At 44.8% G+C, this 26960-nt stretch overlaps 1 protein-coding gene and 1 non-coding gene across 2 annotated transcripts; one reads left to right on the top strand and one right to left on the bottom strand.

Annotated features, from left to right (window-relative positions):
• Positions 1 to 17051: 17051 nt before the first annotated feature.
• LOC115836255 lies at positions 17052 to 17158 on the bottom strand. Its single transcript, XR_004031216.1, has one exon. It is a non-coding gene; the product is annotated as a U6 spliceosomal RNA (small nuclear RNA).
• A 7275-nt stretch (positions 17159 to 24433) lies between these two features.
• FXYD4 (FXYD domain containing ion transport regulator 4) lies at positions 24434 to 24872 on the top strand. Its single transcript, XM_030814886.1, has one exon. It carries the CDS (start codon positions 24434 to 24436, stop codon positions 24701 to 24703), a length of 270 nt encoding a protein of 89 aa, XP_030670746.1. The 3' UTR covers positions 24704 to 24872.
• The last annotated feature ends 2088 nt before the right edge of the window (positions 24873 to 26960 follow it).

Raw genomic sequence — 26960 nt, 5'->3', positions numbered from 1 at the left:
GCTGGAGTGCAGTGGTGCAATCTCAGCTCACCACAACCTCTGCCTCCCAGGTTCAAGTGAGTCTCCTGCCTCAGCCTCCCAAGTAGCTGGAATTACAGGCGTGTGCCATCATGCCCGCTAATTTTTGTATTTTTTAGTAAAGACAGGGTTTTGCCATATTGGGCTGGCTGGTCTCGAACTCCTGACCTCAAGTGATCCAACCCTCTCGGCCTCCCAAAGTGCTGGGATTACAGCTATAGATATATGTCCCAACAACTGTCTTTTGGCTGGGCGTGGTGGCTCACGCCTGTATCCTCACACTTTGGAAGGCAGAGGTGGGAGTATCACTTGAGTCCAGGAGCTGAGACAAGCCTGGACAACTTGACGAAACCCCGTCTCTACCAAAAAAATACAAAAATTAGCTGGGCATGGTAGCATGCACCTGTAGTCCCAGCTATTCGGGAGGCTGAGGTGGGAGGATGGCTTGAGAATGGGAGATGGAGGTTTCAGTGAGCTGAGCTGAAATTGTGCCACTGTACTCGAGCGTGGGTGACAGAGCCAGGCCCTGTTTCAAAAATGACAACAACTACTGTCTTTTTCTCTACATATTACTATATGGATATTTTATTTCTCTACATATAGTCAGTAACATATAGGGAGAAAGACAGTTGGGCTCCTCACCCATGGGTTCAACCAAACATGGCTTAAAAATATTTTTTTAAAAAGCGTCTTTACTGAACATGTACAGATTCTTTTTTTCTTTTCATTATTCCTTAAACAAAATAGTGTAGCAAACATAGTGTGACAACTACTTACATAGCATTTACATTGTATCAGGTATTATAAATAATCTAGAGATGACTTAAAGTATGTGGAGGATGTGCTTAGCTTATATGGCAAACCTACATCATTTTATATCAGGAACTTGAGCATCTGTGGATTTTGGTATCCTTGGGAGTTTCTGGGACTAATCCCCCATGGTTACCGAGAAATGACTGAACAGCTCTTGGAACAGTGCCCTGTAGATGTTAGCTATTTTTAGCTTTTCTTGGAGAAACCAAGGAAAACTTTCTAGAGGACACAGAGCTGGGATTTAAAAGGTGGATATGGGATACATCCGAGCAAGGGCATGGCTAGGAGGAGGGCTGGCAAGCACAGAGGCGAGGAGAGACCCCTCCTGGTATGTTGGGCTGCTCCATGTAGTGTAGCATCCCGTAGGGAAAGCAGTGAGAGATGGGGTTGGAGGAGCTGCCAGGGCCCGTTCATGGAGAGCTGGGCATCTGAGTTAGGAGCTCGGTCCTGTAGATCAGTGCTGTTTAAACTTGAGCATGCATCGGAATTATCTAGAGGGCTAATTAGAACACACACTGTTGGGTCCCACTCTTAGAGACTCTGACCTAGTAGGTCTGGGGTGGGGGTTGAGAATTTGCCTATTGAGCAAGTTCCCAGGTGACACTGTTGATGCTAGTCCAAGGAACATCCGGAAACCATCCCCCTCCACTGCAGGTGGAGAACTTTGATAACTCCTGCTGTAGATCCCATAGGCAATGGGAGGATTGAGCCAGGTTCAAGGGCAGGTCTCAGGAAAAATGCCCTCAGTCTTGCTACTGCTGAGGCCACATGAGCAGCCACCTGAGACCAGAGTAGAAGAGTGTCTGGAGGTGGAATAGCTGGGGCTGGCATCCTCTGTTCTCTGAGAACGGCTACAAGCCAATTTTGTTAGTAGATCCGGTGGAGGCAGAACTCAGCAGGCATGCTCCAAGGGCAGGGTGGCAGCTGAGTGCCACTCCAGGCAACTTCACCCTCGATTTCCTGCCTTTATTAAGGGTAGCCATGGAAAGGGTGACCTGCTTCCTGGGGATCCCAGGACAGACAGCCGAAATCCAGACAGCAAAAGGAAACCTCTTAACTGCTGCTCCTCCAGACCCATGGCCCACTGCCTGACGCCTACCTGGGTCCCTGTCAGTAATTGCGGCGGCAGCTTCCTGGATTGCTGAGGCGGAGAGGACACCGATCAAGGCTTCATCCCACCCTCTCTCTCTGTCAGTGCTGGGGGAAAAACAATATTTAGTTAGTTAAACACCCGGCTACAGTTTCATTTGAAAAGCTGGATTTGATTAGGAGACTGCAGGGATTGATTTATGAGGACAGCTGAAAAAAAGAAGAAGCGTAAATATGGAGAACTCAGCCAAATGATGACTAAGAGAGGACGAATATACAGAGTCCTCACAAGTGGAGACGGAGAGGACTTATTAAGGTTTTTGGTCCCATCTTGGGTTTATGTAGTCACAGTTACTGACGGTATTTTTCAAGATCTCAGCCTAGACCTGTTTTAAGTCAAGGGGGTACATTAGGTGTGGAGGTGCCCACTTTTCCTAGGAGGTGTTCATCTCTGAAAGAAATAGTTTTTCATATATATATAAAATGGATGTATTGTATGATATATTGTAAATGAATATATTCTATATAATGATATGTAATATATATGACAAAAATATATATGAAATATATATTTTTTCTTACTGTAGCAGGCTTGTAAAGGGATATTCACTAGTGCACTGTTTGAAAATGAAAAATTGGAAACAGTCTAAGCTGTCCATCACTAGGGGGATGATTAGATAATGGATCACTTCCCCAGACTGTGGAATTGTTAAGGGGCGGTTTACATAGAGTGCTGTAGTTCTGGGTCTGTACATTGCAGTGATCTTGGGTGCAGGCAGTAAGATTCAGGAGAACATATAGTGTTGATCCCTTTAATATAAAAGCAGGCCAGGTGCAGTGGCTCATGCTTGTAATCCCAGCACTTTGGGAGGCTGAGGCGGGTGGATCATCTGAGGTCAGGAGTTTGAGACCGGCCTGGCCAACATGGCAAAACCCCGTCTCTACTAAAAATACAAAAATTAGCTGGGCATGGTGGCAAACGCCTGTAATCCCAGCTACTCTGGAGACTGAAGTAGGAGAATAGCTTGAACCTGGGAGGTGGAGGCTGCAGTGAGCCAAGATCGTGCCACTGCACTCCAGCCTGTGCAACAGAGTGAGACTCCGTCTCAAAAACAAGCAAAAAAACAAAATAAAAGCACACACACACACACACACACACACACACACACACACACACAGAGTCACATATTTCTCCTATGAACAAATATGGATATAACCTCATAGCCGAAGGCTTGGAGGGATGCACATCAGAATTAGGAGAGTGGTGCGATGGGTGAGTTTCAAAGAAGGTTTCTGCTTTGTATGTAATGTTTGAGTGTTTGCTTTGAGATGTATTGACGTATTACTTTTATAATTAAAAAATGATTAAAAACATAAGCAAATCTATCCCTGAACTCCTATGGGAAGAAGGATGAGAACCGCAGCTCCGGCCCCTCCATACCTTTCCCCAGGACCTCGGCAGTGTCCTTTGCTCTTCAGTCCGTAGGATCTATCTCTTGTCTTTGGGTCCTACTGGTGGCCACGTGCTCCAGGAGTCCCTCCCCCTGGCCTGCCCTTCAAGACTTAACCTGGCCCTGACCTGAGCATCACGTCAGTGTCACCTATGTGACTGGCCTCACCTCATCTCACCTGAGCCCACACAAAGCTGCTTCCTGGGGCATCTTCAAGAAAGCCCCCGGGGCTCCAGCTCTCCTCTTGGACTGGCTCTTGTAGTTTGGCATGACCCCCTTTTCCTTACCTCCCTCTCTACCTCCCCTCCTTCTGTCTACTGGAGCAGAAGAAGTGGGGGTGAGACCACATAAGCCACACCATCACACAAGGACACCCTCCAAGGTCCCACCCCACTGGGGGTCTCTGCACAGCCCCAGCCTACCTCCCTTTTTTCCTTCCCAAGATGTAACCCTTGTCTTACTGGCTCACTGCCTAGAAAGTGATGGGCAGTTGTTACTTCTGCACTGATTCCAGAATCTCATTCCTAGGAGGTCTGGCCTGGCAGTGCCCACAGGTCAATGGTGGGCAAAAGAGATCTCCTGGGACACTCATGGGATCATGTTTTTCCACTTCCCTCAGTAATCTAGCCAAAAAGCACATGAGCTGAAAGCGCCTCGCTTTTCTCATTTGTAAGCTGAGAAGACTGGCTTCGGTAGTTTCAGAACTTGCCTCCAGCTCTGACATCCAGTGTTTCCTTGCATGCTTTTGTTGGTGCTCACCTCTCCAGTGTGGCTCTTGGACCATCTGTCTCATTCCAACAGCAACCCTGTGGAGCAGGCAGGGCCGCTCACATTTTCCCCATCCTACAGTGTATGGAGACAACCTGCAAAGACAAGGCTTAGAGATGTCAAAGATGGCCCAAGCTCATTCAGCTGGTATCAGAGTCCTGGGCAGGAATTTTCACATAAAGGTCTTCGGAGAGTCTATTCAGAAGTAAGAGTTTCTCTGGTGGATAAGAGGAAAAGGATCACCCAGGCAAGGAAAGAATAGAATAAAGGAACTAGGGGTGAGAGGACAGGAGCATGGTGATTAGCTCAATGAGGCTGGAGCAAGGAAGTATGAAAAGGAATTGGATGGAGAGGTCATTGGGACACCTTTCCATCTCCCTATAAATAAGTCTACCTCAAATACTTCCTCCTCCAGGAAGCCTTCTGGCAATGGTGTACCGGTAAATGTTAAACAATCATTATCTTTCCAAAAATTAAATGAAATAAAAAGCCTTTATTTATAGTGTTGGCCAATGACCCCCTCCAGTCCGATATCAAGTCAGCAAAGTGAAGTTACTGAATGCTTAGGAAAAAATACAGTCAGCTCTGGGAAGTAAGTAAGTGTCACCTCGAGCACACCACAAGGTTACTAACTCTTCTCTCTGCCCCGAAACATGTGGTGGCCTCCGTGCCTTAGCAACCATCATATAGCTGAAAGCATCTGTGTATAGGTCTCTTACATGAGCTTGTGTGAGTTTTTAAAGGTTAGCATCCATGTTTTGATTAAAGGATTTAATGATGATTAAGTGAATTGAATCTATTATTAAAATGTGTGAATACATATAACACGCTTAGAAGTGCTCATATAAGTGAAAGCTATGCCTACTAGCTGTTACCTTTGTCTCCCAGTAAAGGCCAGAAGCCCCAAGATGTCTGTTGAAGGGATGAATTAATTCTTAACCTAAATGGGTACCCAGGCTCTGTTTTCCTTATTCTTCTTGTTTTTACAGATTATTTCTTTGCTGAAAATAAATTTAAAACAATTTTTTTGGTAAAGATTGGGGTCTTGCTATCTTGCCCAGGCTGGTCTCAAACTGTTGGCCTCAAGTGATCTTCCCACCTTGGCTTTCCAAAGTGCTGGGATTATAAGCTTGAGCCGATAGGCCTGGCCTGTCCAAAATAATTTAGAATTCTATGCAAGTTTTTGTTTCATGGCGAAAACTCTCTCACCAAATTCTTTTGGACAACAAGGGCCCTCCCAATCCATTCTGTCAACACTGGCACAATCATGGTGGGGTGAATTGGATTTGGATTCTGATGGAAGCTTCTCACTTTTTTTAGCTGGGCATCTGAGTGCTGTACCTCTCTGAGCCAAGTTTCATTATCGGAAAAGGGAAGACATGCCATCAACTTCCATGGGGTTAATGAAACCAGTAAACAAGTTTTGGAGCTGCACCGGTTGTCCTGTTCGTTTCCCATTCCCCGTCCCCATGTTCTACCCTTCCCTGCCCTTCTCCTTTGGTGCCTGGAAGTCGACTGCGACAGCACTCCTTGGCCTCAGCCATCCCCTAGAACTTAGCTAGTGGGAATAGCGGCAGAAGATTGGGGGCATGTGGGAGGAGAAAGAGGCTCCCTTCTGGCCAGACACGGTGGCTCACGCCTGTAATCCCAGCACTTTGGGAGGCTGAGGCGGGTGGATTACGAGGTCAGGAGATCGAGACCATCCTGGCTAACACAGTGAAACCCCGTCTTTACTAAAAATACAAAAAATTAGCCAGGCGTGGTGGCATGTGCCTGTAGTCCCAGCTACTCGGGAGGCTGAGGCAGGAGAATCACTTGAACCTGGGAGGTGGAGGTTGCAGTGAGCCGAGATCGCGCCACTGCATGCCAGCCTGGGCAACAGACCAAGACGTTATCTCAAAAAAAAAAAAAAAAAAAAGAAAAGGCTCCTCCTTGCTTCAGCTTGGTCTGACCAATGATACGTCACACATCACAGCCTCCACGATCCAGCTCCAGCTCCCAGTGGTGGCTACCAATCTCCTTGGGCTCCAGCTCTTAGCCAGGCATACGGTTGAGGAGGAATTAGGTCCTCAGCCTTCTTAGTCCCAGAGTGTCTGAAAATCCATTGTTATTCCATGCAATCCTACCCAGACCTTGACAAATAGTTCCTTTAATATAATTTAAGTATCCCAGACCAGTATGTCATCTGCTTTCTGCCAGTACCTGGACAATATCAAATCTGGTGTCTGCGCATGTAAGAGAGGCTTAATAATAATAACCTGAGCAGCCACCCTTTATTCAGGATTTAGCTTGGGCATTATGGCCAGTCATTTTTCTTTTTTTCTTTCTTTTTTTTTTTTTTGAGACAGAGTCTCGCTCTGTTGCCCAGGCTGGAGTGCAGTGGCGCGATCTCGGCTCACCGCAAGCTCCGCCTCCTGGGTTCACGCCATTCTGCTGCCTCAGCCTCCCGAGTAGCTGGAACTACAGATGCCCGCCACCATGCCCGGCTAATTTTTGGTATTTTTTTTTTAGTAGAGACGGGGTTTCACTGTGTTAGCCAGGATGGTCTTGATCTCCTGACCTCGTGATCCGCCCGCCTCTGCCTCCCAAAGTGCTGGGATTACAGGCATGAGCCACTGCGCCCGGCCGGCCAGTCATTTTTCTGTTTTAGTTTTTTTAAGAACCATTATATCATCGAATCTTCACAAAGGCGCTATGTGGGAGATAGTAATTATTATAACCATTTTGCAGATGAGAAAAGTAAAGCTTTAAGGTGTTAGTGATTAGCTAAGTCATCCAGCTAGTATGCAGGAGAATCGGGATTCAAATTAGTTGATGTTAATAATACTGTTATTTGGTGAACAGGGACCAAGTCTTTGACTCTGACTCTCACCGCAATCTTGTACCCAGAGGTGCTCGCTAGACACTCGCTGGTGGATGGAGGCTTGTAGTTCAGAGCCCTGTTTCTGCCTCATCTGTGTTTTCTGGGAGTTCTCCCTCTGGCTTCAGGGCCACACGTGCCTCTACAGACCCTTGCTTCTTGTTCAGAGAGTGTCTGGGCTGCTGTGTTCCCAAACAAGCCCCGGGGATGGAGTTTTTCTTTCATTACTTCTTGCCCATATTTCTACACGCTCTGAGCTGCCAGAGCAGCCTCCTTGTTCCTCCACCCTCCTGGTCAGTCATGCCCACTGGTGTTTACAATACGCCTCCAGCATCTGTGGACTTCATTAGAGCCTGTGCTACACCCTCTTCCTGCTCATCGGTGCAGACTGCATGAGGCCAGACTGAACACAGCTCCCCAGGGTGCCTGCCAGACACTTCCACCAGCCCTGCCAGATTCCCTTCTCTGGGGACAGCCAGCCAACCTCTAATCCAGGTGTCTCTGCAGGATAAACATTCCCCATGGGGCACCAAAGCCATATTCTGTTCTAGCCTGTGCTATAGTTAGCACTATTTGGGGAGTGACTTAGAGCATTCGTTTTGGAGTCAGGAAGACCTGCCACTTAGTAACGCTGTGATCTTGGTTCACTGGCCTAACTTCTCTGACCCTCGTGTTCCTAGTCTGGAAAACTGAAGATAAATAGAGTTGAGAAATGGGATTGTTCCATGGAAAGCACCTGGCTCATCTTAGGTACAGAATTCATTCTCTCTTCCTCCTAAAGACCACTTTGGGGATAGTAATGAGCAAGAAGTAGAGTACATTTGTCATTTATTTGCTTATTTTTGAAGTGCTCTTGACTAGGTGTTGATATATTATCAGAGATTAAAAACACAATTATCCCCATTTTATAAACATTCCAAGTTCTGAGAGCTTAAGTTAATTTGCTTATATTCACCCAAATAGCAGGTTGGGTTTACCATTGATCCTAATTTAAACTGACTCTTTATTTTTAATTTTCTCTTGTCATTTTTTTCAGAAATGAAAGAAACAAGCAAGTGATATTAGCCTAAATGAAACTGCCTGTATTTCTTGTAAAAAGATAGTCGCCTTTGCTCTCTGCACTTTTTTTGTTTGTTTTTTGAGACAGAGCCTTGCTCTGTTGCCCAGGCTGGAGTGCAGTGGTACAGTCTTGGCTCACTGCAACCTCCACGTCCTGGGTTCCAGCGATTCTTGTGCCTCAGCCTCCCCAGTAGGTGGGATTACAGGCATGCACTACCATGCCCAGCTAGTTTTTATATTTTTAGTAGAGATTGGGTTTCGCCGTGTTAGCCAGGCTGGTCTCGAACTCCTGGCCTCAAGTGATCTGCCTGCCTCAGCCCCTCAAAGTGCTGGGATTACAGACATGAGCCACCGCACCTGGCCTATTTTTCTTTATCCAGATATTCTCTCATGAAAGTAGCTGTCATTTGTGACTCCTTAATCTCATTATCTAGTTTTCTCTGCTCCTTGGATGAGCTGAACTTTCCAAGTCCTTTTTGAGATATTGCCTATCAAGGATGAAATGCAGGAAAGCCATACTCTCAGTGGACTGACATGGGAGTGTTTATTCCATAGGAATCAAGTCAGGACTTGGGTTGGGGCTAAAGTTGGGGATGGTCTGGATGACAGAATGAATTTGACATCATTGTCATTGTTATGCATTTTCTCCTTATTAAGCTCAGAAGTTGAGGCATGTTTAAGAGTTTCTTTCTTCTTATATCATTGTTTTATTTGAGAATTAAAATAGGGCTGTGAGCTTTCACTCACCACCATATTATGAGCTCCCTGCTGGGTGTCACTGATCTCTGAACCTCATATGGCCCCTTCTACAGTACTTTGCATACAATGGTGGACAAACTTGAATGAATGAACATTTATTGAGCACTCTGTTGTTCTCTATATTATTCTGTTTGCTTGCATGGATAGCAGTGGACGCTGGATCTGAAACTGGTTGGACCTTCCGGCTCTACATGTAGTGCTTTCCTCACACCTCAGCTGTCTGTCAATATCTCTATCAATGATGGTTGTTGAGCAAGATTTGTCTTTTCTTTTAAAGACTGCCAATGATGTCATATATCGTGTTGGGGGAAGGAGGGTGAGTAAGAAATATATAGAGAGGGCTGGGCGCAGTGGCTCACGCCTGTAATCCCAACACTTTGGGAGGACGAGGCGGGTGGATCACGAGGTCAGGAGATTGAGACCATCCTGGCCAACATGGTGAAACCCTGTCTCTACTAAAAATACAAAAATTAGCCAGGCATAGTGGCGTGCACCTGTAGTCCCAGCTACTCAGGAGGCTGAGGCAGGAGAATCACTTGAACCCCGGAGGCAGAGGTTGTGCCATTGCACTCCAGCCTGGGCAACAGAGTGAGATTCCATCTCAAAAAAAATGTACATATATATATACAGATATATATACACACACAGAGAGAGAGAGAGAGAGAGAGAAGGGCAATTTTGGAAGGAGGGTGAATGAAGCAGGCGTGATCCCTCTTCACAGAAAGGATTATAACAAGCCTCAGCTGACTGGGCGGTTCCCTCGGCATGTGAGAGTAAAGAGGTTCAAAGAAACCAATGTGTTATCATGGAAACTGTTCCAGTTTTATAATCTTCATTTTTTAAAAGCCTGAAAATGAACACATGGAGAGCAGGGAAAATTCAGTGAATGGGAAGTGATGCAGGCTAATAATTTAAATACAAGTTTTGAAGTGGGAAATCAGAGAGTGGAGAAATATTTTGAGGAGACTTTGAGCTGCTCAAATTGCTTTTCCTGGTTAAGAAATAATTGGCTGCAGGTGAGGAAAAGAATTACGGTTCTGTATCTGGAAAAGATGCATTGAGGTTAGTGCTTCTTGGCCAAAAAGATATCAACCAAGGAGCATCTCAAGGAGAGGGGGAATGGTCCTCTGTGCAGGATGGCCACTTGTCTGAGCAGGAGATGCCTGACAGAGCTCCTGGAAGGAGACAGGACCTGAGGTGAAATTGTTGATGGAATTAGTCAGATTTCAAAAATGGTCACAAATTATTCCCCACCCTGTATGTATATCCCTGTGCGATGTAACAGCAATTCCTCTCATCAGGAGGTGGCATCTATTTCTCCAGCCCTACCATCTTGCCTTGGCCATGATTCCAACATGTGACTTATTTGGTCAGTAAGACAGTAGCAAATGTGATGCAGTCAGAGGCTTGAAAAATGCTTCAGGTTGAGGATTGCCTTCTCCTGATGCCCTTGGTTACACTGCAACCACCAGCACGTGAATAAGCCCTGGGCAGCCTGCTGGATGACAAGAGACACATAGCCCAGTTGCTTCCATCACCCTGCTGAAAGCCAGCCAGATATCTGAGGCTGCTGATGGCCAGCAGATCTCGGGTAAATGAGGGGGCCCAGTTGATTCCACATGGAATACATGAGCTGTCACAGCTGATCCCCACTCAAGCTGTTGACTCTCAGAATCATACACAAATAAACAGTTGTTGTGTTGAACTGCAAAGTTTTGGGATTATTTGTTATACAGCAAAAACTAACTGATGCAAAGTGTATGCAACAGATGGCAAGCAGCAAGTAGGGAAAGAAAAATGCACTTGACATAGGTGTAGAACAGGGGTTGGCAAACTATTGCCCATGAGCCAAATACAGCCCACCACCTCCTAGGAAGTCATCCTGAAAGTCAAATTATATAAAACAGTGCATAAAAATATATATAGAGAGAAGGGTAATTTCAGTGTTAAAGATTATTTACATTTAACATTTTTATAAACATTCTCCAATTGCCTTCCAGAAGCTCTGTTTTGACTAATACTCTTACCAATAATGGATTAGAGAAAATAGACACTATTGATGTGTAACATAGATCATTTCATCTCCCAGAACATAGAGGATGCAACTAGAGGAATGGACATACATTTATCTTGCAAGGAAGAACTGGGTTAACCTTGGGAGAAATTGACCATGTCATTTTAGAGTTCCTGATAGTCTAAGGGAACAGTGAAGCTGCTGTTTGGAAGACTCAGGTTCTACAAAGCTCTTCAGAGGCTGAAAAAATAAGCCCAATCTAGGCTGATGAGATGTCAATAGAGATTGATGTCAATTTCTGCATCTGGGCTCAAGTAAACAATAGCATTAACACATGGTGGGAACCCAGTGACTTCAACACCACCCTGGTGTGAAAAAGACCAGGGAGCTAAATAAGAATCAGCAGTGGGGTGTGCCTCCATCAATGCTAGTCACACTATTGGCTGCTTGGTGAGTGCTCCCTTCTACTCTGGGCTGCTGAGACCATATCCACATCACTGGGTTCCATTCTGGCTACTGTACTCTAAGGGAGTGAAAATTACCTGGGTGGGAGAAGGTGCTTTTGAAGAGAGAAAGTAGGATGCTGAAGGACTCCAGTTCATTTCATTTGAAGAAATTTTGAACGTGCCAGGAAGCCTTAATTTAGAGAAGACTCAGAAGGGACGTGAAAAGCATTTTTCAGTATTTGTGTTTTACAGTAAAGATATCTTTGTTATTTTTTAAATTATAAAATTGTAGATAATACAAAAAGGTGAACACAACTTAAAAAAGGTAAAGAAGAGGCTGGGCTCAGTGGCTCACGCCTGTAATCACAGCACCTTGGGAGGCCGATGGGGGCAGATCACGAGGTCAGGAGCTTGAGACCAGTCTGACCAACATGGTGAAACCTAGTCTCTACTAAAAATACAAAAATTAGCTGGACATGGTGGTGCATGCCTGTAGTCCCAGCTACTCGGGAGGCTGAGGCAGGAGAATTGCTTGAACTCGAGAGGTGGAGGTTGCAGTGAACCAAGATCGTACCACTGCACTCCAGCCTGGGTGACAGAGTGAGACTCCATCTCAAAAAAAAAAAAAAAAAGTAACAAGAAAAAACAGTTATCCTGAATTGTATTATACAAGAGGAATATTACTGATATCTTGATGAACATTGCTCTAGACAGCACACTGCAAATACATGCACACACAATATACATATAATTTTACATAAAAGGTGATATGGTTTGGCGGTGTCCCCACACAAATGCCATCTTGAATTGTAACTCGCACAATTCCCACATGTTGTGGGAGGAACCAGATGGGAGGTGATTGAATTATGGGGGCGGATCTTTCCTGCACTATTCTTATGATAATGAGTCTCAGGAGACCTGATAGTTTTAACAATGGGAGTTTCCCTGCACAAGCTCTCTCTTTGCCTGCCGTCATCCATGTAAGATGTGACTTGTTCCTCCTTCCGCTATGATTGTGAGGCCCCCCCAGCCATGTGGAACTGTTAAGTCCATTAAACCTCTTTCTTTTATAAATTGTCCAGTCTCGGGTATGTCTTTATCAGCAGTGTGAAAGCAGACAAATACAGAAGGTGTAATATTAATTTTTTAATTACTCAACACTAGGTAATGGACATATTTCAGTGTCAACTAGGTCATCACATTTAATAGCTATTTAGAATTTCATTGCATGTTTTGACCATAATTTATATAACCAATTTCCTATTAATAGAAATTTAACTGTTGGGTGGCTCCCGCCTATAATCCCAGCATGTTGGGAGGCTGAGGCAGGTGGATCATCTGAGGTCAGGAGTTCGAGACCAGCCTGGCCAACATGGCGAAACCTCATCTCTACTAAAAATGCAAAAATTAACTAGTTGTGGTGGCTCACATCTGTAATCCCAGCTACACGGGAGGCTGAGGCAGGAGAATTGTTTGAACTTGGGAGGCGGAAGCTGCAGTGAGCCAAGATTGTGCCACTGTACTCCAGCCTGGGCAACAGAGTGAGACTCCAATCCCCACCCCCACCCCCCCAAAAAAGAAATTTAACTGTTCGATATTTTTTGCTATTACAAGTGAACAATTAGATCAGTATCCTTAACTTATATCATTGTTCATTTTGCTAGTTATCTTAGGATAAATTCCTAGGAGTAAAACTTCTGGATGTAACAGTTACACAATTAAAATTTTGATATTATTAAACCGTTCTCCAGAAATATTAATTTGCACACTGTGATGATCTTGTTTTTATTTATATTTTTATAGTACCTTGGTGCATTTGAATTTTTTTTTTTTTTGACAGAGTCTTGCCCTGTCGCCCAGGCTGGAGTACAGTGGTATGATCTTGGCTCACTGTAGCCTCTGCCTCCCAGGTTCCAGCGAGTCTCCTGCCTCAGCCTCCTGGGTAGCTGGGATTACAGGCGCATGCCACCGCACCCAACTAATTTTTGTATTTTTAGTAGAGATGCGGTTTCACCATGTGGGTCAGGCTGGTCTCGAACTCCTGACCTCAGGTGATCTGCCCGCCTTGGCCTCTCAAAATGTTGGGATTAAAGGCGTGAGCCACTGCACACCAGCCTGAATATTCTTTCATATGTTTAGTACCATTGTATTTCTTATTTGTTTATTTATTGAGACAGAATCTCACTCTGTCGTTCAGGCTAGAGTTCCAGGGCAGGATCTCGGGTCACTGCAACCTCTGCCTCCCAGGTTCAAGCAATTCTCCTGCCTCAGCCTCCTGAGTAGCTGGAATTATAGGCATCTGCAACAACGCCTGGCTAATTTTTATATTTTTAGTAGAGGTGGGGTTTCACCATGTTGGCCAGGCTGGTTTTGAACTCCTGACCTCAAATGACCTGCCCACCTCGGCCTCCGAAAGTGTGGGAGTTACAGGTGTGAGCCACCATGCTTGACCTACCATTGTATTTCATAATTTATGAATTTCCAGTTAATACTTTTTGACCATTTTTCTGTTGAATAAATTTGTGTAAGTTTTTTGTAAGTGTAATGACATTTTCTCTCTTATATATGTTACACATACATTTTTCCCCCAGTGTGTCAATTAAACTTCTTCATGGTCATTTTCTTGTTTGTTTTGGTTAATCGTTTTTGCTTATTAAAGTTTCCAATTTTTACACAGCAATTCTGTTCATTTCTCTCATCCTTCATTACATGTAATGGTTGTCATATGGAAGAGGATTAGACATTTATGAAGAAGACAGAATCAGCTCGATGGGAGAAAGTTGCAGCATGGCAGATTTTTACTAAAATAACAAACAACTTTCTCCCAATTAAGACTGTGAGATATGGAATGCGCTGTCTCGCAGGTAGTGAGATCTCCATAATTATGGGCTGTTAAGCATGAATTGCATGACCACCCAACAGTGATGCTGTACGGGATGAGGCCATATGGCCTCTGGCATCCTTAATTATTTACAAGGCAGATTTTTAATGGAATGCCAATAATGTAATTCTAATTGTTTTTCCCAGAGAACTTTCTTCAAAACTGCAACACCATGCAAAATTTGGGGTTTCCAAGAGCAACTGGACCAAAGTTGATGTGGCAGATCAGGCAGCACTAAATGAAAATAGCTCAGAACCACTGAAAATTATAAGAAAGCATACCAGGACATTGTTACTGGTCATATGCTTGTCATTCATAAGTTTTACTTTCATCACCATGCATCACCTTCCAGCCACAGAAATTTCCACTGAACCATACAAAGCTCATAGGAACTGACCTCTCATAACTGGGAATGCAGGTGGTTGTAGGCAAAACTGACATCCTAGCACAGGTCAGTTGTGGGCATGGTCAAGTTTTTTGAGAGTAACAGAGCAAGGTGGTGCCAGGCATGAGTATAGAAGCAATCTAGTATAATACGGCTTTGTAAAATTGGTAGAGCTGAATTACATAAAGGAGAAGAAAGTTCTCACTAAATAGTCTCAGAACAGGATAAGGCTCTATGAGTCTTAATCCATCTGACTATATAGTCATTTCCTTTTTGACCTTGGGTTACTGCTGCTTGATAGGCAGAATTGGGGAAAATAGGGTCAAACTTAGACCTGGAAGAATGCTTTTACTTTCTATGAATATAAAGTAATTGAATGAATAATTGCATAATTGAATGAATTATTACATTCATTCAATAATATATAATGAAACACTATGATGTGCAAAGCATTGGGATTTCAGCAATGAACAGGAAAGATAGCAGCTCATAGCCTAGAGGGGAAGTCACCTTTAAACAATTAATGACATCATAGGTTGTGAAAGGTACAAGATGCTGGGGTCGTTCACAGCCATGGCATTGAAACCTGTCCAGGATATCAGAAAAGGCCTTCTGGGAAGATTAAAATTAAAGCAGAGATTTAAAGAAGGAGGAAGAGGTGCTGCCCATGAGAAGGGAGGACAGGAGAAGAGAATAAAAGATTGGGCTGCACAAGTATTTCAGGGGAATAAAAACACATGTAAAAGTCCAAAGCCAGAGAGAAATTTAGATTCACACCTCTCTGGAGTGGCATTAGGCTGTTTCTGATGCATGTGATGTAGTAGCAAGAACCAAAATTTAAACTGAGAGTTTGGCTGGAGTTTGGCTCCCAGCCTTGCTAGTTCCTGAGCGTATGAACTTGGCAAATAACATAATCCGTCTTCAAATAACATAATCTGCCTTGGCCTCAAGCTTCTCATCTGTCAAATGGTGATAATAGCACCTGCTCCACAGGTTGCTGTGAGAATGGGATTAGCTAATAGATACAAAATTTTGGCCAGTGTGGGGCTAAGTTTTAAATAAGCCTTATTGAAGCTGTCAGTGACCAAAATCTATTCTTTTTACCTAGCTGAAATCTTTCTTGCTATCTGTGAATATATATCAACTGGATTGGTTCATCAGAGTTTTACTCAGTTTCTACTTTGTGTCATTGTAGATTTAGGCACTGTGAGAATATGAAAGAAGTGTGCCACAGGGATTGAAAAGTACAAGTTCGTTTGGAAGAGAAGGTTAGTTTAAAGAGGTGTTTGTCTCTTAGTTTTTTGTTGTTGTTGTTTTTTTTTTTTTGAGACAGAGTCTTGCTCTGTTGCCCAGGCTGGAGTGCAGTGGTGCGATCTTGGCTCACTGCAACCTCCCCCTCCCAGGTTCAAGTGATTCTCCTGCCTCAGCCTCCTGAGTAGCTGGGATTACAGGCACCCGCCACCAAGCCCAGATAATTTTTGTGTTCTTAGTAGAGACAGGGTTTCACCATGTTGGCCAGTCTGGTTGGTCTTGAACTCCTGACCTCAGGTGATCCACCTGCCTCGGTCTCCCAAAGTGTTGGGATTACAGGCGTGAGCCGCCGCACCCAGCCTATCTCTTATTTTGTGTGTACATCTTCAACTCCAGCTAGTCTGTGAGCTCCCACAGGAAAGGATCTATAAAATAGGTCCTCTCTTTAATCCCAGTAAGATTCCCAAGTGTCTGATTTAGAGTAGGTGCTCAGCAAATCCCAGTTAAATAGAACCAATGAAAGTCTGGGAACTTACAGCAGATTTTAAATGGTGGTAAACACATACATAGATTAGAGGGGTTATCAGAAGGAAAACCTGTGTAAATCAGGGAGGGTTTATAGAGGTAAGGTTGGAAGGTTCAGCTTTTGTAGATGCTGTCAAAGAACTTTCAAAGCGGTTGTACCTTTTAATTTTTCTACCAGCAATGTATGAGAAATGAATATAGAGGGTACTTTCAGCCTTTTTAATTTTAGCAATTCTGGCAGGAGAGGAGAGATATTCTATCATGGTTTTATTTTACATTTTCTTGGTGACTAATGATTTTGAGCATCATTCCATATGATTGTTAGCCATTTGAATATACTTTTTGTAAAGTGTCTGTTCAAGTCTTTTGCTCACTTTCAAAAATTATATTGACTATTTTTATATATTATGAATGCAAGACCTTTGTTGGATTTATCGACTGTGAATCTCTTCTCTGAGTATGTGGCTCAACCATTTACTGTTCATGGTCTCTTTCTATGGAAGAAGTTCTCAATTTTAATAAAAAACAGTATGTCAGTTTTTTAAGGGTTAGTTCTTTTTGTGTACTATTAAAGAAATCCTTACCTAATCCAAGATGATAAAGATATATTCCTATTTTGTTTTTAGTTTTATTTTAGGTTTGGGGGTACATGTGAAGGTTAGTTAATGTAGGTAAACTCATGTCATGGAAGTTTATTTTACAGATTACTTCATCACCCAGGAATTAAGCCCCCAAAATATGGGACGCTTCACAAATTTGCATGTCATCCTTGCAAAGGGGCCATGCTAATCTTCTCTGTATTGTTCTCATTTTAATATATGTGCTGCCGGAGCAAGCACAAGCATTTTTTCATGAAATCTTTTTTCCTCAATCAAAAAGAAATGCATGCATATGGTTTAAAAAATCCAAAGAGTCTGAAGGATAATAAAATGACAACTAAATCTTCTAATTGTTATGACCAAGTTCTTCTCCCCAAAGGCAACCACTATTAACACTTTTTTTATACAGGCTTATAGATATTTTCTATATATATATTTATAAAAACGTGTATGAATATTCCTTTTACTCGTTCACCAAATGGTACATATTAATAAGGCTGTCCTGTACATTACTATTTTTGTTCAACAGTGTACCTCAGCGATCTTTCCCTGTTGACCTCTTTGAAATGACCTCACTCCTTTTAAGGGCTTGCAGATAATTGTTTTGTATACAAGCTTTATAATTTAAAGCTACTGACCCCTCCTAAAGGGATCAGTTAGGTTGTGTTTAGTCTTTTCTTATGACAAACAGTGCTGCAATAAACATCCTTGGGCATAGGACTTTGTGTGAGCAATGAAATGTCTTGTTCCAAGGGTATGGATGTTTATAATTCTGTTAACTCTGGCCAAATTATCAAAAAGGTTATATTGGTTTATACATACTCCAGCAGCATGTAAGGGTGCCTTTCCTTTCTCTGGAGGGGTCCAATTTTTTTTTTTTTTAAGATGGAGTTTTGCTTTTGTTGCCTAGGCTGGAGTATAGTGGCATGATCTCAGCTCACTGCAACCTCCGCCTCCTGGGTTCAAGCAAGTCTCCTGCCTCAGTCTCCTGAGTAGCTCGGATTGCAGGTGCCCGCCACTACACCTGGCTAATCTATTTTTGTATTTTTAGTAGAGACGGGGTTTCACCCTGTTGATCATGCTGGTCTCGAACTCCTGACCTGAGGTGATCCACCCACCTCAGCCTCCCAAAGTGCTGGGATTACAGGTGTGAGCCATCGCACCTGGCCGGATTTAAATAAGAAGCGCAATGAAGAGAACACTTTTCATAGAAGGAACAGCATAAACAAAGGCTTAGAGTGTTTTCTAACCTCGGCACTATTGAGTGTTTTGGCTGAATAATTCAATGTTGTAAGGACTGTCCTGGGCATTATAGGATGTTTAGTGGTATCCCTGGCCTCTACCTACTAATGCCAGTAACAAGCCGCCCTCTTTGCCCCTTAGGTGTGACAACCTAAAATGTCTCCAGACGCTGCCAAATGTTTTGTGGGGGACAAAATTGCACTGGGTTGAGAATCATGACTTAGAGGTTGGGATGTTCAGGGGTCAGGCTGTGGGGGGATTTGTGAGTGTGTGTGTGTGTGTGTGTATGTCTATACAAGTGCACAGTGAGCACAGGGTAAAACCGAGAAGGCTGGTGGAGTGTTAACCCTAGAAAGCTTCAGAGTTAGTTTGAGGAGAGATGTATTTCTTCTCTTGCTTTCCTCTCCTTTCATAAAAACCCACATTGCGGAAACCCATCCCTTTTTTTTTTTTTGATAAGGAGAGAAAGCCACACACTAACCCTTCGTCCTCTTTGTTATTAGTGAGCAACCCAGAGCAGGCACTTTAAGTGCATAAAGGTTGTTCATGATCTTTAATATCATTGTAATCTCACAACAACACATGGGGGTCCTGATCAGCATGCGAAGGTCTGGTCTACAGATGGGGAAACAGAGGCTCAGGGAGAGAAGTTGAAACTATTGTCCTTTCAGGCCCTTGTGTGGCTGCACATCTCCACAGCTCTACCCTGAGAGGCTTCAGCAGCTGGCTTTGTTGCTGCCATTACTGAAAGCCCAGTATAAAGTCATTTGGATGATTTTAGTCATTATTTCCATCATCTGTTGAACCTCAGAATAGGCTTTAAGTCATTATTCTTTCTCTCCTCACGATTTGGTTTATTTTTGGAAGTGAAATCAATGGATTGTCTTTTGCTTTCTTTCAGACACCTCTTTGCTGCATTTCTAACCACACCCAGGAGTAGGCATGTGGTAGATGCTCATGGAATGTATGACAGCCCCTCTCTGGCTCAGTTTCCTAATGGGCCAGATGATAGCTATGCTCCCATACTGTGCAGGTCTCAATGTGTTATTATTAAGTTCACTGCTTGGCAGAGATAACATGTTAACTCATAGTAATAAATAACTATGAATATGTGACTTCAACTTCTAATAAAGTACCTAGTCCATAGTAGGAGCTCAGTAAATGTTTGTTGAGTGATGAAGTATATAATCACATGGTTATCTGGGAGCAGTACCACCCAGGCAAGTGGAGCACCTGCCTTAGGTCCTGGGCCTCAGGGGTCTTGCACTTTATTTATTTATTTAATTTTTTTTCTCGAGACAGAGTCTTGGTCTGTCACCCAGGCTGGAGTGCAGTGGTGCGATCTCAGCTCACTGCAACTTCTGCCTCTTGGGTTTGAGAACGATTCTCGTGCCTCAGCCTCCCTTGTAGCTGGGATTACAGGTGTGCGCCACCACGCCTGGCTAATTTTTGTATTTTTAGTAGATACGGGGTTTCATCATGTTGACCAGGCTGGTCTTGAAGGGGTCTTGTACTTTAGAATGCTGTCCTTAACATCTTCCAAGCCCTTCCAGTGATCAAGACTGGCCAAGGCCAGTAGTGCCAACTAGACAGGGTGCTCTAGGCCCAGCCTCCACCATGTCAGCCCCTGTCCCTGGTTTCTGTCCTTTGGAATGCTCTTCAATTCGCTTCTTAGTACAGGGGGTCGACCAGATGCCCTAGGAGACCTCTAAGGTTTACACCTATGAGATTGTGTCAGGGACCCCTGACCAGGCCCAATTCCAAAAGGGCTACTGGGAGAAAGGATCTTTTCTTCCAGCCAGAGAGTATTTCTTTTGCAGTATCACATGAAGTTGGGTGATCAGAATGCTGCTTAAACATTGATTTTAGGTAACTTAAATTGTTTATATATATAGGGACCCCACAGAAAACATTTGCATAGGCCTTCACATGGCTTAGGGCTAACCATGTCTAAGAAATCATCATTCATTCATTCAGGCAGTCATTCAATGAATTCATGCCTTCAACTGACCCCTCAATTAACTAGTGTAGGCCCTATGATAAGTGCTATGCTATTATTATTATTATCAGAGTGAACACATGCATCGGACCCCAGGCAAAGAAGTGGAGAACCCAGCCAGCGTGGGAATTGGTTAGCAACATACAGTAGGTCATTCCCACAGAGGACATAACATTGGAAGTTAGGTCTTAAAGAATGGCCAGAATTTTTCCAGGAGGGCCATGTCATGTTTAGGTAGGAGAAAATCATTCTATGGGTCTAAAGGCTGCAGTGAGGGCTGGGAAGAGATGGCACATGAGCTGGAAAGACAGATGTGGCCACAACATGAAGGGCGTGTTGTCAGGCTGAGATTTCTGCACATCTTTTCTGAAGACATTGGAGAGCAATTAAATGTTTTTTAGCCAGAAGGGAGATGGTTAGATATCTAGATTAGAAAGTTCATTCCACGGGCTGGGTGTGGTGACTCACGTTTGTAATCCCAGCAATTTGGGAGGCTGAGGAGGGCAGATCACATGGTCAGGAGTTCGAGACCAGCCTGGCCAACATAGTGAAATCCCATCTCTACTAAAAATACAAAAAATTAGCCAGGAGTAGTGGCGGGTGCCTGTAATCCCTGCTATTTGGGAGGCTGAGGCAGGAGAATCACCTGAACCTGGGAGGCGGAGGTTGCAGTGAGCCAAGATCGCGCGACCGCACTCCAGTGCGAGACTCTGTCTCAAAAAAGAAAAAAAAAAAAAAAAAAGAGAAAGTTCATCCCAATTGGCCGTGGGTTGTGTGGGCTGTGTAGATATTGGGTTGGAGGACAGCAAGACAGGAGTCAAGGTGACTCCTCTGGAAGGTCCAGCCAAGTACAAGGCAACCAGAGCCTGGTGAAATGTGGCAACCCCAAGAAAGGAGGGGCTGGGAAGTCACAGATAGTTCCCAAACTCTGAAAGATTCTGAGAAGCAGAGTCAATGTCTCCTCTCCATGAGGTTGGCTTCTTTTGTAATCCAGCTGCCTGGCTGAGCACTTTCTCTTTTCTTTCCTTCCTAATCACTTTCCCCTTCTCTCCTAATCTGATGGCATGAGACTAGCTGTTGAAACAAGACTGTCTTCTGGATGGAGAGGAAGCTGAAATCAACAGTATCCTAGGCAGTCCACGCTCAGGAAGACCTTCCCAGAAAAGCCTGCAGAGCCTAGATGGAGGCAGGGATTATGTGTTCAGTTTGCATGGAAAAGCTTCTGGATTTATCCCAAGGGGCTCTGCTGAGCAGCACAGAGACCTTCAGAGTGGCCTCAGGCAGGTGGCCCCAGCTTCTTCGAGAGCGCAGGAGAGGGGCCTGTGCTTTCTCTTCCATGACATGCACCCACTGCGCTGGTACAAGAACCCCCTGCAGGATTCGTCTTCGCCCCAGGGTGTATGGATCCCCATCAGGACTGGTTGCATCTCTGGAAATGACCTCAGTCTTTGGAATATTTGTTCTTTTTGGCTTATCAAACAATGTCCTCATTTTGCCAGAGGAAAAGGGAAAGAGACTCTCTGAACGAGCAGGCCATCCTTTGTTCTGGGCCCATAAATCTGGCGCGAGCACATGTCCGGCGTTCCCGCCCCCCACTGCATCATTGTCCCACTGCTGATTAATAGGTCAGAGCTAACTCTAAACTGGCATTTCCTGACCAGCCCCTCTCCCTGCCTTCGACCCTGCCTGGCTGTTCTTTAAAAATCTGCTGTATTTTAGAACATGGTTTCACTCTGTCCCGCGGCCTCCGCCTCACACTGTGTTCCGAGGTGACTGCGTTAAGTTTGGTCAAAGCCGTCAGTGCTGTTTCTGAGTTGGCAGAATAAGAGCTGAGGCAGAGGGGTGGGCACACAGCTGAGTTCGGGCTGTCTCAGGGTGTCTGAGCCACCGCTGCCTATCTAGTCTCAGAAGCACATACCAGGGCATGATCAGAAGGGCTGCGTGGAGAAAGGATGTGACAATAAGTATGATATGGTGTTTTATTTTGCCTTTTTATTTTCATGTCCTGCGACTGAATGGTGTTTCAACCATGCAAAATAATGTAGAAGAGTGGGTCCCAACATGAAGATGTTCTTGATGTTGACTGAGTAAGGCAGCATACAAAAGTTGAGTATCTCTCTCATCTAGCCAGATAGTTTTTACAGTAACTATATTGTACTTGGTGAGCAAGGAGGTATACCTCAAAAGCGGCTTTAGTTTGAGTTGTCTCTTTTTTTTTTTTTTGAGATGGAGTCTGGCTCCGTCACCCAGCCTGGAGTGCAGTGGTGCGATCTCGGCTCACGGCAAGCTCCTCCTCCTGGGTTCAAGCGATTCTCATGCCTCAACCTCCCGAGTAGCTGGGATTACAGGCACGTGCCATCACACCTGGCTAATTTTTGTATTTTTAGTAGAGATGGGGTTTCACCGTGTTGCCCAGGCTGGTCTCAAACTCCTGACCTCATGATCCGCCCGCCACAGCCTCCCAAAGTGCTGGGATTACAGGCGTGAGCCACCGCACCCGGCCTGAGTTGTCTTTTAACTCTGGGGTAAGCCACAGCATCTCCACCTATGACTACAACCTCCTGCTTGTCAAGAACCCAGTTAATAAGAATTCCATTGGCATTTCCTACCTTAGGCAGTCACGCTGAAAACTGGCTCATGGGACAGTAACGGCCACATATTGAAAACCTACTGATATCCGGCTGCAGCAGAGGGGAAGCTAAAGCATCTTACATAGATTATCTCACTTAGGAGTTGCAACAACACATTGTTATCCCCACATTACAGGGAGGACATGAAATTCAGAAGAGGATAAGAAGCTGGTCCATGGTCAAGCAGCTAGTCCGTGGGAGTGGAAATGTCAGTCCAGGTGTTTCTGATGACAGTAGCTGTGCTCTTCCTAGTGTTCTGTTTTCCTGATGGCCAACCTAGGATTCCAAAAACACAGTTACCTTGCAAAATGCTCAGGAAGTGGCCGGGCGCGGTGGCTCACGCCTGTAATCCCAGCACTTTGGGAGGCTAAGGCGGGTGGATCACGAGGTCAGGAGTTTGAGACCAGCCCTGCCAACACGGTGAAACCCCGTCTCTACTAAAAATACAAAAATTAGCCAGGCGTGGTGGGGCATGCCTGTGATCCCAGCTACTCAGAAGGCTGAGGCAGGAAAATCGCTTGAATCTGGGAGGCAGAGGTTGCAGTGAGCTGAGGTTGTGCCATTGCACTTCAGCCTGGGTGACAGAGTGAGACACCATCTCAAAAAAAAAGAAAGTTAAAAAAAAAATGCTCAAGAAGCTCAGCGAGAGACCGGCCTTCCGCATGTCTGCATCTGCTGGTAACTGAGATCCTGGCTGGAAGGTCAGGGAGGTTGGAAAAGTGATGAGGTCCACTGTGCAGCCACGGGGGTATCCCTCACACTCAATGAATATGCCTCTTTTACTTCAGCTTGGGGTCTGAGACAACTGTGCGCTTCTGGACCCCTAAGCCTTTCACGGTAGTGACATCAAGGATAATGAAGCGCACAGAGCTCTCGTGGCCTATTTCTCTGTTTTCCCCCCACATTGTCAGCTGCCCAGGAAAATGGATTCACTGTAAATAAACAGGCTCCCAAGCATCCAACAGAAACAATGAGTGACATTGAGCAAATCTAGTTAGGATCTTCAAAAATCCTGGTTTTGGGAAGCCCTAATTCCTTCCACATTTCAATCACTGGACTCTTGGAATTAATAGTGTTCCAGATTGGTGGCACGAAAGACTGAGATACACTGAAATCACTCACAAGACATTTTTTTAAAAAGGCAAAATAAAACAATCTGTTATCCTTGTCACACACCCTCTCTCTGTGCAGTCTCCCAGTGGTGTTTAGGTGTGATCATCCAAGATCAGATCTGCCAGAGTTACTATTGAAACTTTTGAAATTGATATCCAAAAAGAAAAATAAAAAACCACCCTCAATCTCATCACACAGATAAATCTGTTGTTGACATTTTGGTGTATTTTTCTGTTGTGTGTGTGTGTGTGTGTGTGTGTGTGTGTACACATCTATCTATAGGGCCAGAAAATAGATACACCACTGTGCCTTCGAATCCATGAGGCACTGGTTCTAGGACCAAAATCCACAGACATTCAAGTTCCTTATATAGATAAAATGGTGTAGTATTTGCATATATCGCTCCTCAGATCCATTCTCTGCGTTGCCAGCTCAGGTGAGCCCTCGCCGAGGTGACCTCGCAGGACACTGGTGAAGGTGCAGTGAGGAACCTGCAGAGTCACACAGTTGCCCTGCCCCTCTAACTGTGACATGGAGAGAGTGACCCTGGCCCTTCTCCTACTGGCAGGCCTGACTGCCTTGGAAGCCAATGACCCATTTGCCAATAAAGACGATCCCTTCTACTATGACTGGAAAAACCTGCCGCTGAGCGGACTGATCTGCGGAGGGCTCCTGGCCATTGCTGGGATCGCGGCAGTTCTGAGTGGCAAATGCAAATGCAAGAGCAGCCAGAAGCAGCACAGTCCTGTACCTGAGAAAGCCATCCCACTCATCACTCCAGGCTCTGCCACTACCTGCTGAGCACAGGACCGGCCTCCAGGGATGGCCTGAAGCCTAACACGGGCCCCCAGCACCTCCTCCCCGGGAGGCCTTATCCTCAAGGAAGGACTTCTCTCCAAGGGCAGGCTGTTAGGCCCCTTTCTGATCAGGAGGCTTCTTTATGAATTAAACTCGCCCCACCACCCCCTCAAAAAAAAATGGTGTAGTATTTGCATATATCCCATGCACATCCTCCCATATACTTTAAATTATCTTTAGATTACTTTTAATACCTAATACAATGTAAATGCTATGTAAATAGTTGTTATACCATATTGTTTAGGGAATAATGACAAAAAACTCTGTATATGTTTAGTACAGACAAGGCCATCATTTATTTATTTTAATTAATTAATTAATTTTTTTTGAGATGGAGTCTCTTTCTGTTGCCCAGGCTTGAGTGCAGTGGCGTGATCTTGGCTCACTGTCACCTCCGCCTCCCAGGTTCACGGAATTCTCCCTGCCTCAGCCTCCCGAGTAGCTGAGATTACAGGTGCCTGCCACCATGCCCAGCTAATTTTTCTCTTTTTTTTTTGATATGGAGTCTCGCTCCTGTCACGCAGGCTGGAGTGCAGTGGTGCGATCTCAGGTCACTGCAATATCCACCTCACGGGTTCAAGTGATTCTCCTTCCTCAGCCTCCCGAGTAGCTGGGATTACAGGTATCTGCCCCCACACCCAGCTAATTTTTGTATTTTTAGTAGAGATGGGGTTTTGCCATGTTGGCCAGGCTGGTCTCGAACTCCTGGCCTCAGGCGATCCACCCGCCTTGGCCTCCCAAAGCGCTAGGATTACAGGCATGAGCCATTGTGCCTGGCAGCCCCCGTAATTTTTGTATTTTTAGTAGACGCGGGGTTTCTCCATGTTGGTCAGGCTGGTCTCGAACTCCTGGACTCAAGTGATCTGCCTGCCTCATCCTTCCAAAGTGCTGGGATTAAGGAATGAGCCACCGCACCTGGCTGATTCTAAAATATTTTTGATCTGGGATTGGTTGAATCCATGGATGCAGAGCAGAACCCACAGATACAGAGGGCTGACTGTACTCAAATGGGATTATAATATACATACCTTTTTGTCTGCTCCCTCACTCAGTCAACATCAAGAACATCTTTCTGCATTGGTACCTTCTTCCACAACATCATTTTGCATGGTTGAGTAGTATTCTGTTATATGGATGTATCATAACATTTTAAACCCACTTCCAATTTTGCTGACTAATTCTGATTTTGGTTAGTCTCAAGCATTTATTTATTGAGTCCTTTCCATGTGCTGAATGCTTTGCAAATCCTATGACTTGATGGGAGGCAGTGCCTGGTGATGGAGAGGCTTCCGTTCAAAGTTCATCACTGTTCTTTACTAGCTCTTTGACTAAGTTACTGAACTTCTCTGGGTCTCAGCTACCTCCTGTGGAGAATATGGGTAATGGTACTCTCCTTAAAGGACAACGGTAAAAATGAAGTGAGGAAAGATACAGAGTGTGACCAGCAAATGGTAGCTGCACTGCTGCAGTGGAAGGTGTCCTGTCCCACTTGAGGGAAAGTGGTCAGAGACAGTGTCTGTGTGGGACTCAGAGCCCAGGGTTAGCCCTGAAGGGACACAGTTGGGCTGAGCAGACAAAGAGGGGAGACTTGCAAACACCTGCTTTGGAATCCATTGCCCTGGGCCTCTGCTTTCGTTATCCAGTATGGAGCCAGGAGTCTGAGGAAGGACAAATGGTAGAGACTGCGGTGGAGAAGTGCTATTGACAAATTTGTTGGCATCCGGGCACTGAAGTGGGAATAGGAACTATGGACCTTGCCGGCTGGGTTTGCTTAAGGTTATGGTGCTCCAGGTTGACTGTGGAGGTGCCTCTAGGCCTTTCGGCTTCCTCCAGCTAAGCATTAGGTAGGAGTTAAGGGCTTAGGTTGGAAAGTCTCAGACAGATCTAAGATCCAGTCCCTGCTCTGTCATTTCTCAGATATTTAATCTCCTTATCTATAAAATTGAGACAATAATACTGCCTCGGCTTGGTGCGGTGGCTCACACTTGTAATCCCAGCACTTTGGAAAGCCGAGTTGGGTGGGTCACCTGAGGTCAGGAGTTCAAGACCAGCCTGACCAACATGGCGAAACCACATCTCTACTAAAAATACAAAAAATTAGCTGAGTGTGGTGGCACATGCCTGTAATCCCAGATACTCGGGAGGCTGAGGCAGGAGAATTGCTTGAACCTGGGAGGCGGAGGTTGCAGTGAGCCGAGAT

The sequence above is a fragment of the Nomascus leucogenys genome, chromosome 1a (assembly GCF_006542625.1).
Source record: "Nomascus leucogenys isolate Asia chromosome 1a, Asia_NLE_v1, whole genome shotgun sequence".
NCBI classification, from domain to species: Eukaryota; Metazoa; Chordata; class Mammalia; order Primates; family Hylobatidae; genus Nomascus; species Nomascus leucogenys.
Note: the sequence above shows the minus strand (reverse complement) of the source record. Positions and strands in the feature narration are given on the sequence as shown.

Excerpts from the sequence above, each read along its gene's own strand:
- FXYD4 (XM_030814886.1), top strand. The coding sequence starts at position 24,434 with ATGGAGAGAGTGACCCTGGCCCTTCTCCTACTGGCAGGCCTGACTGCC.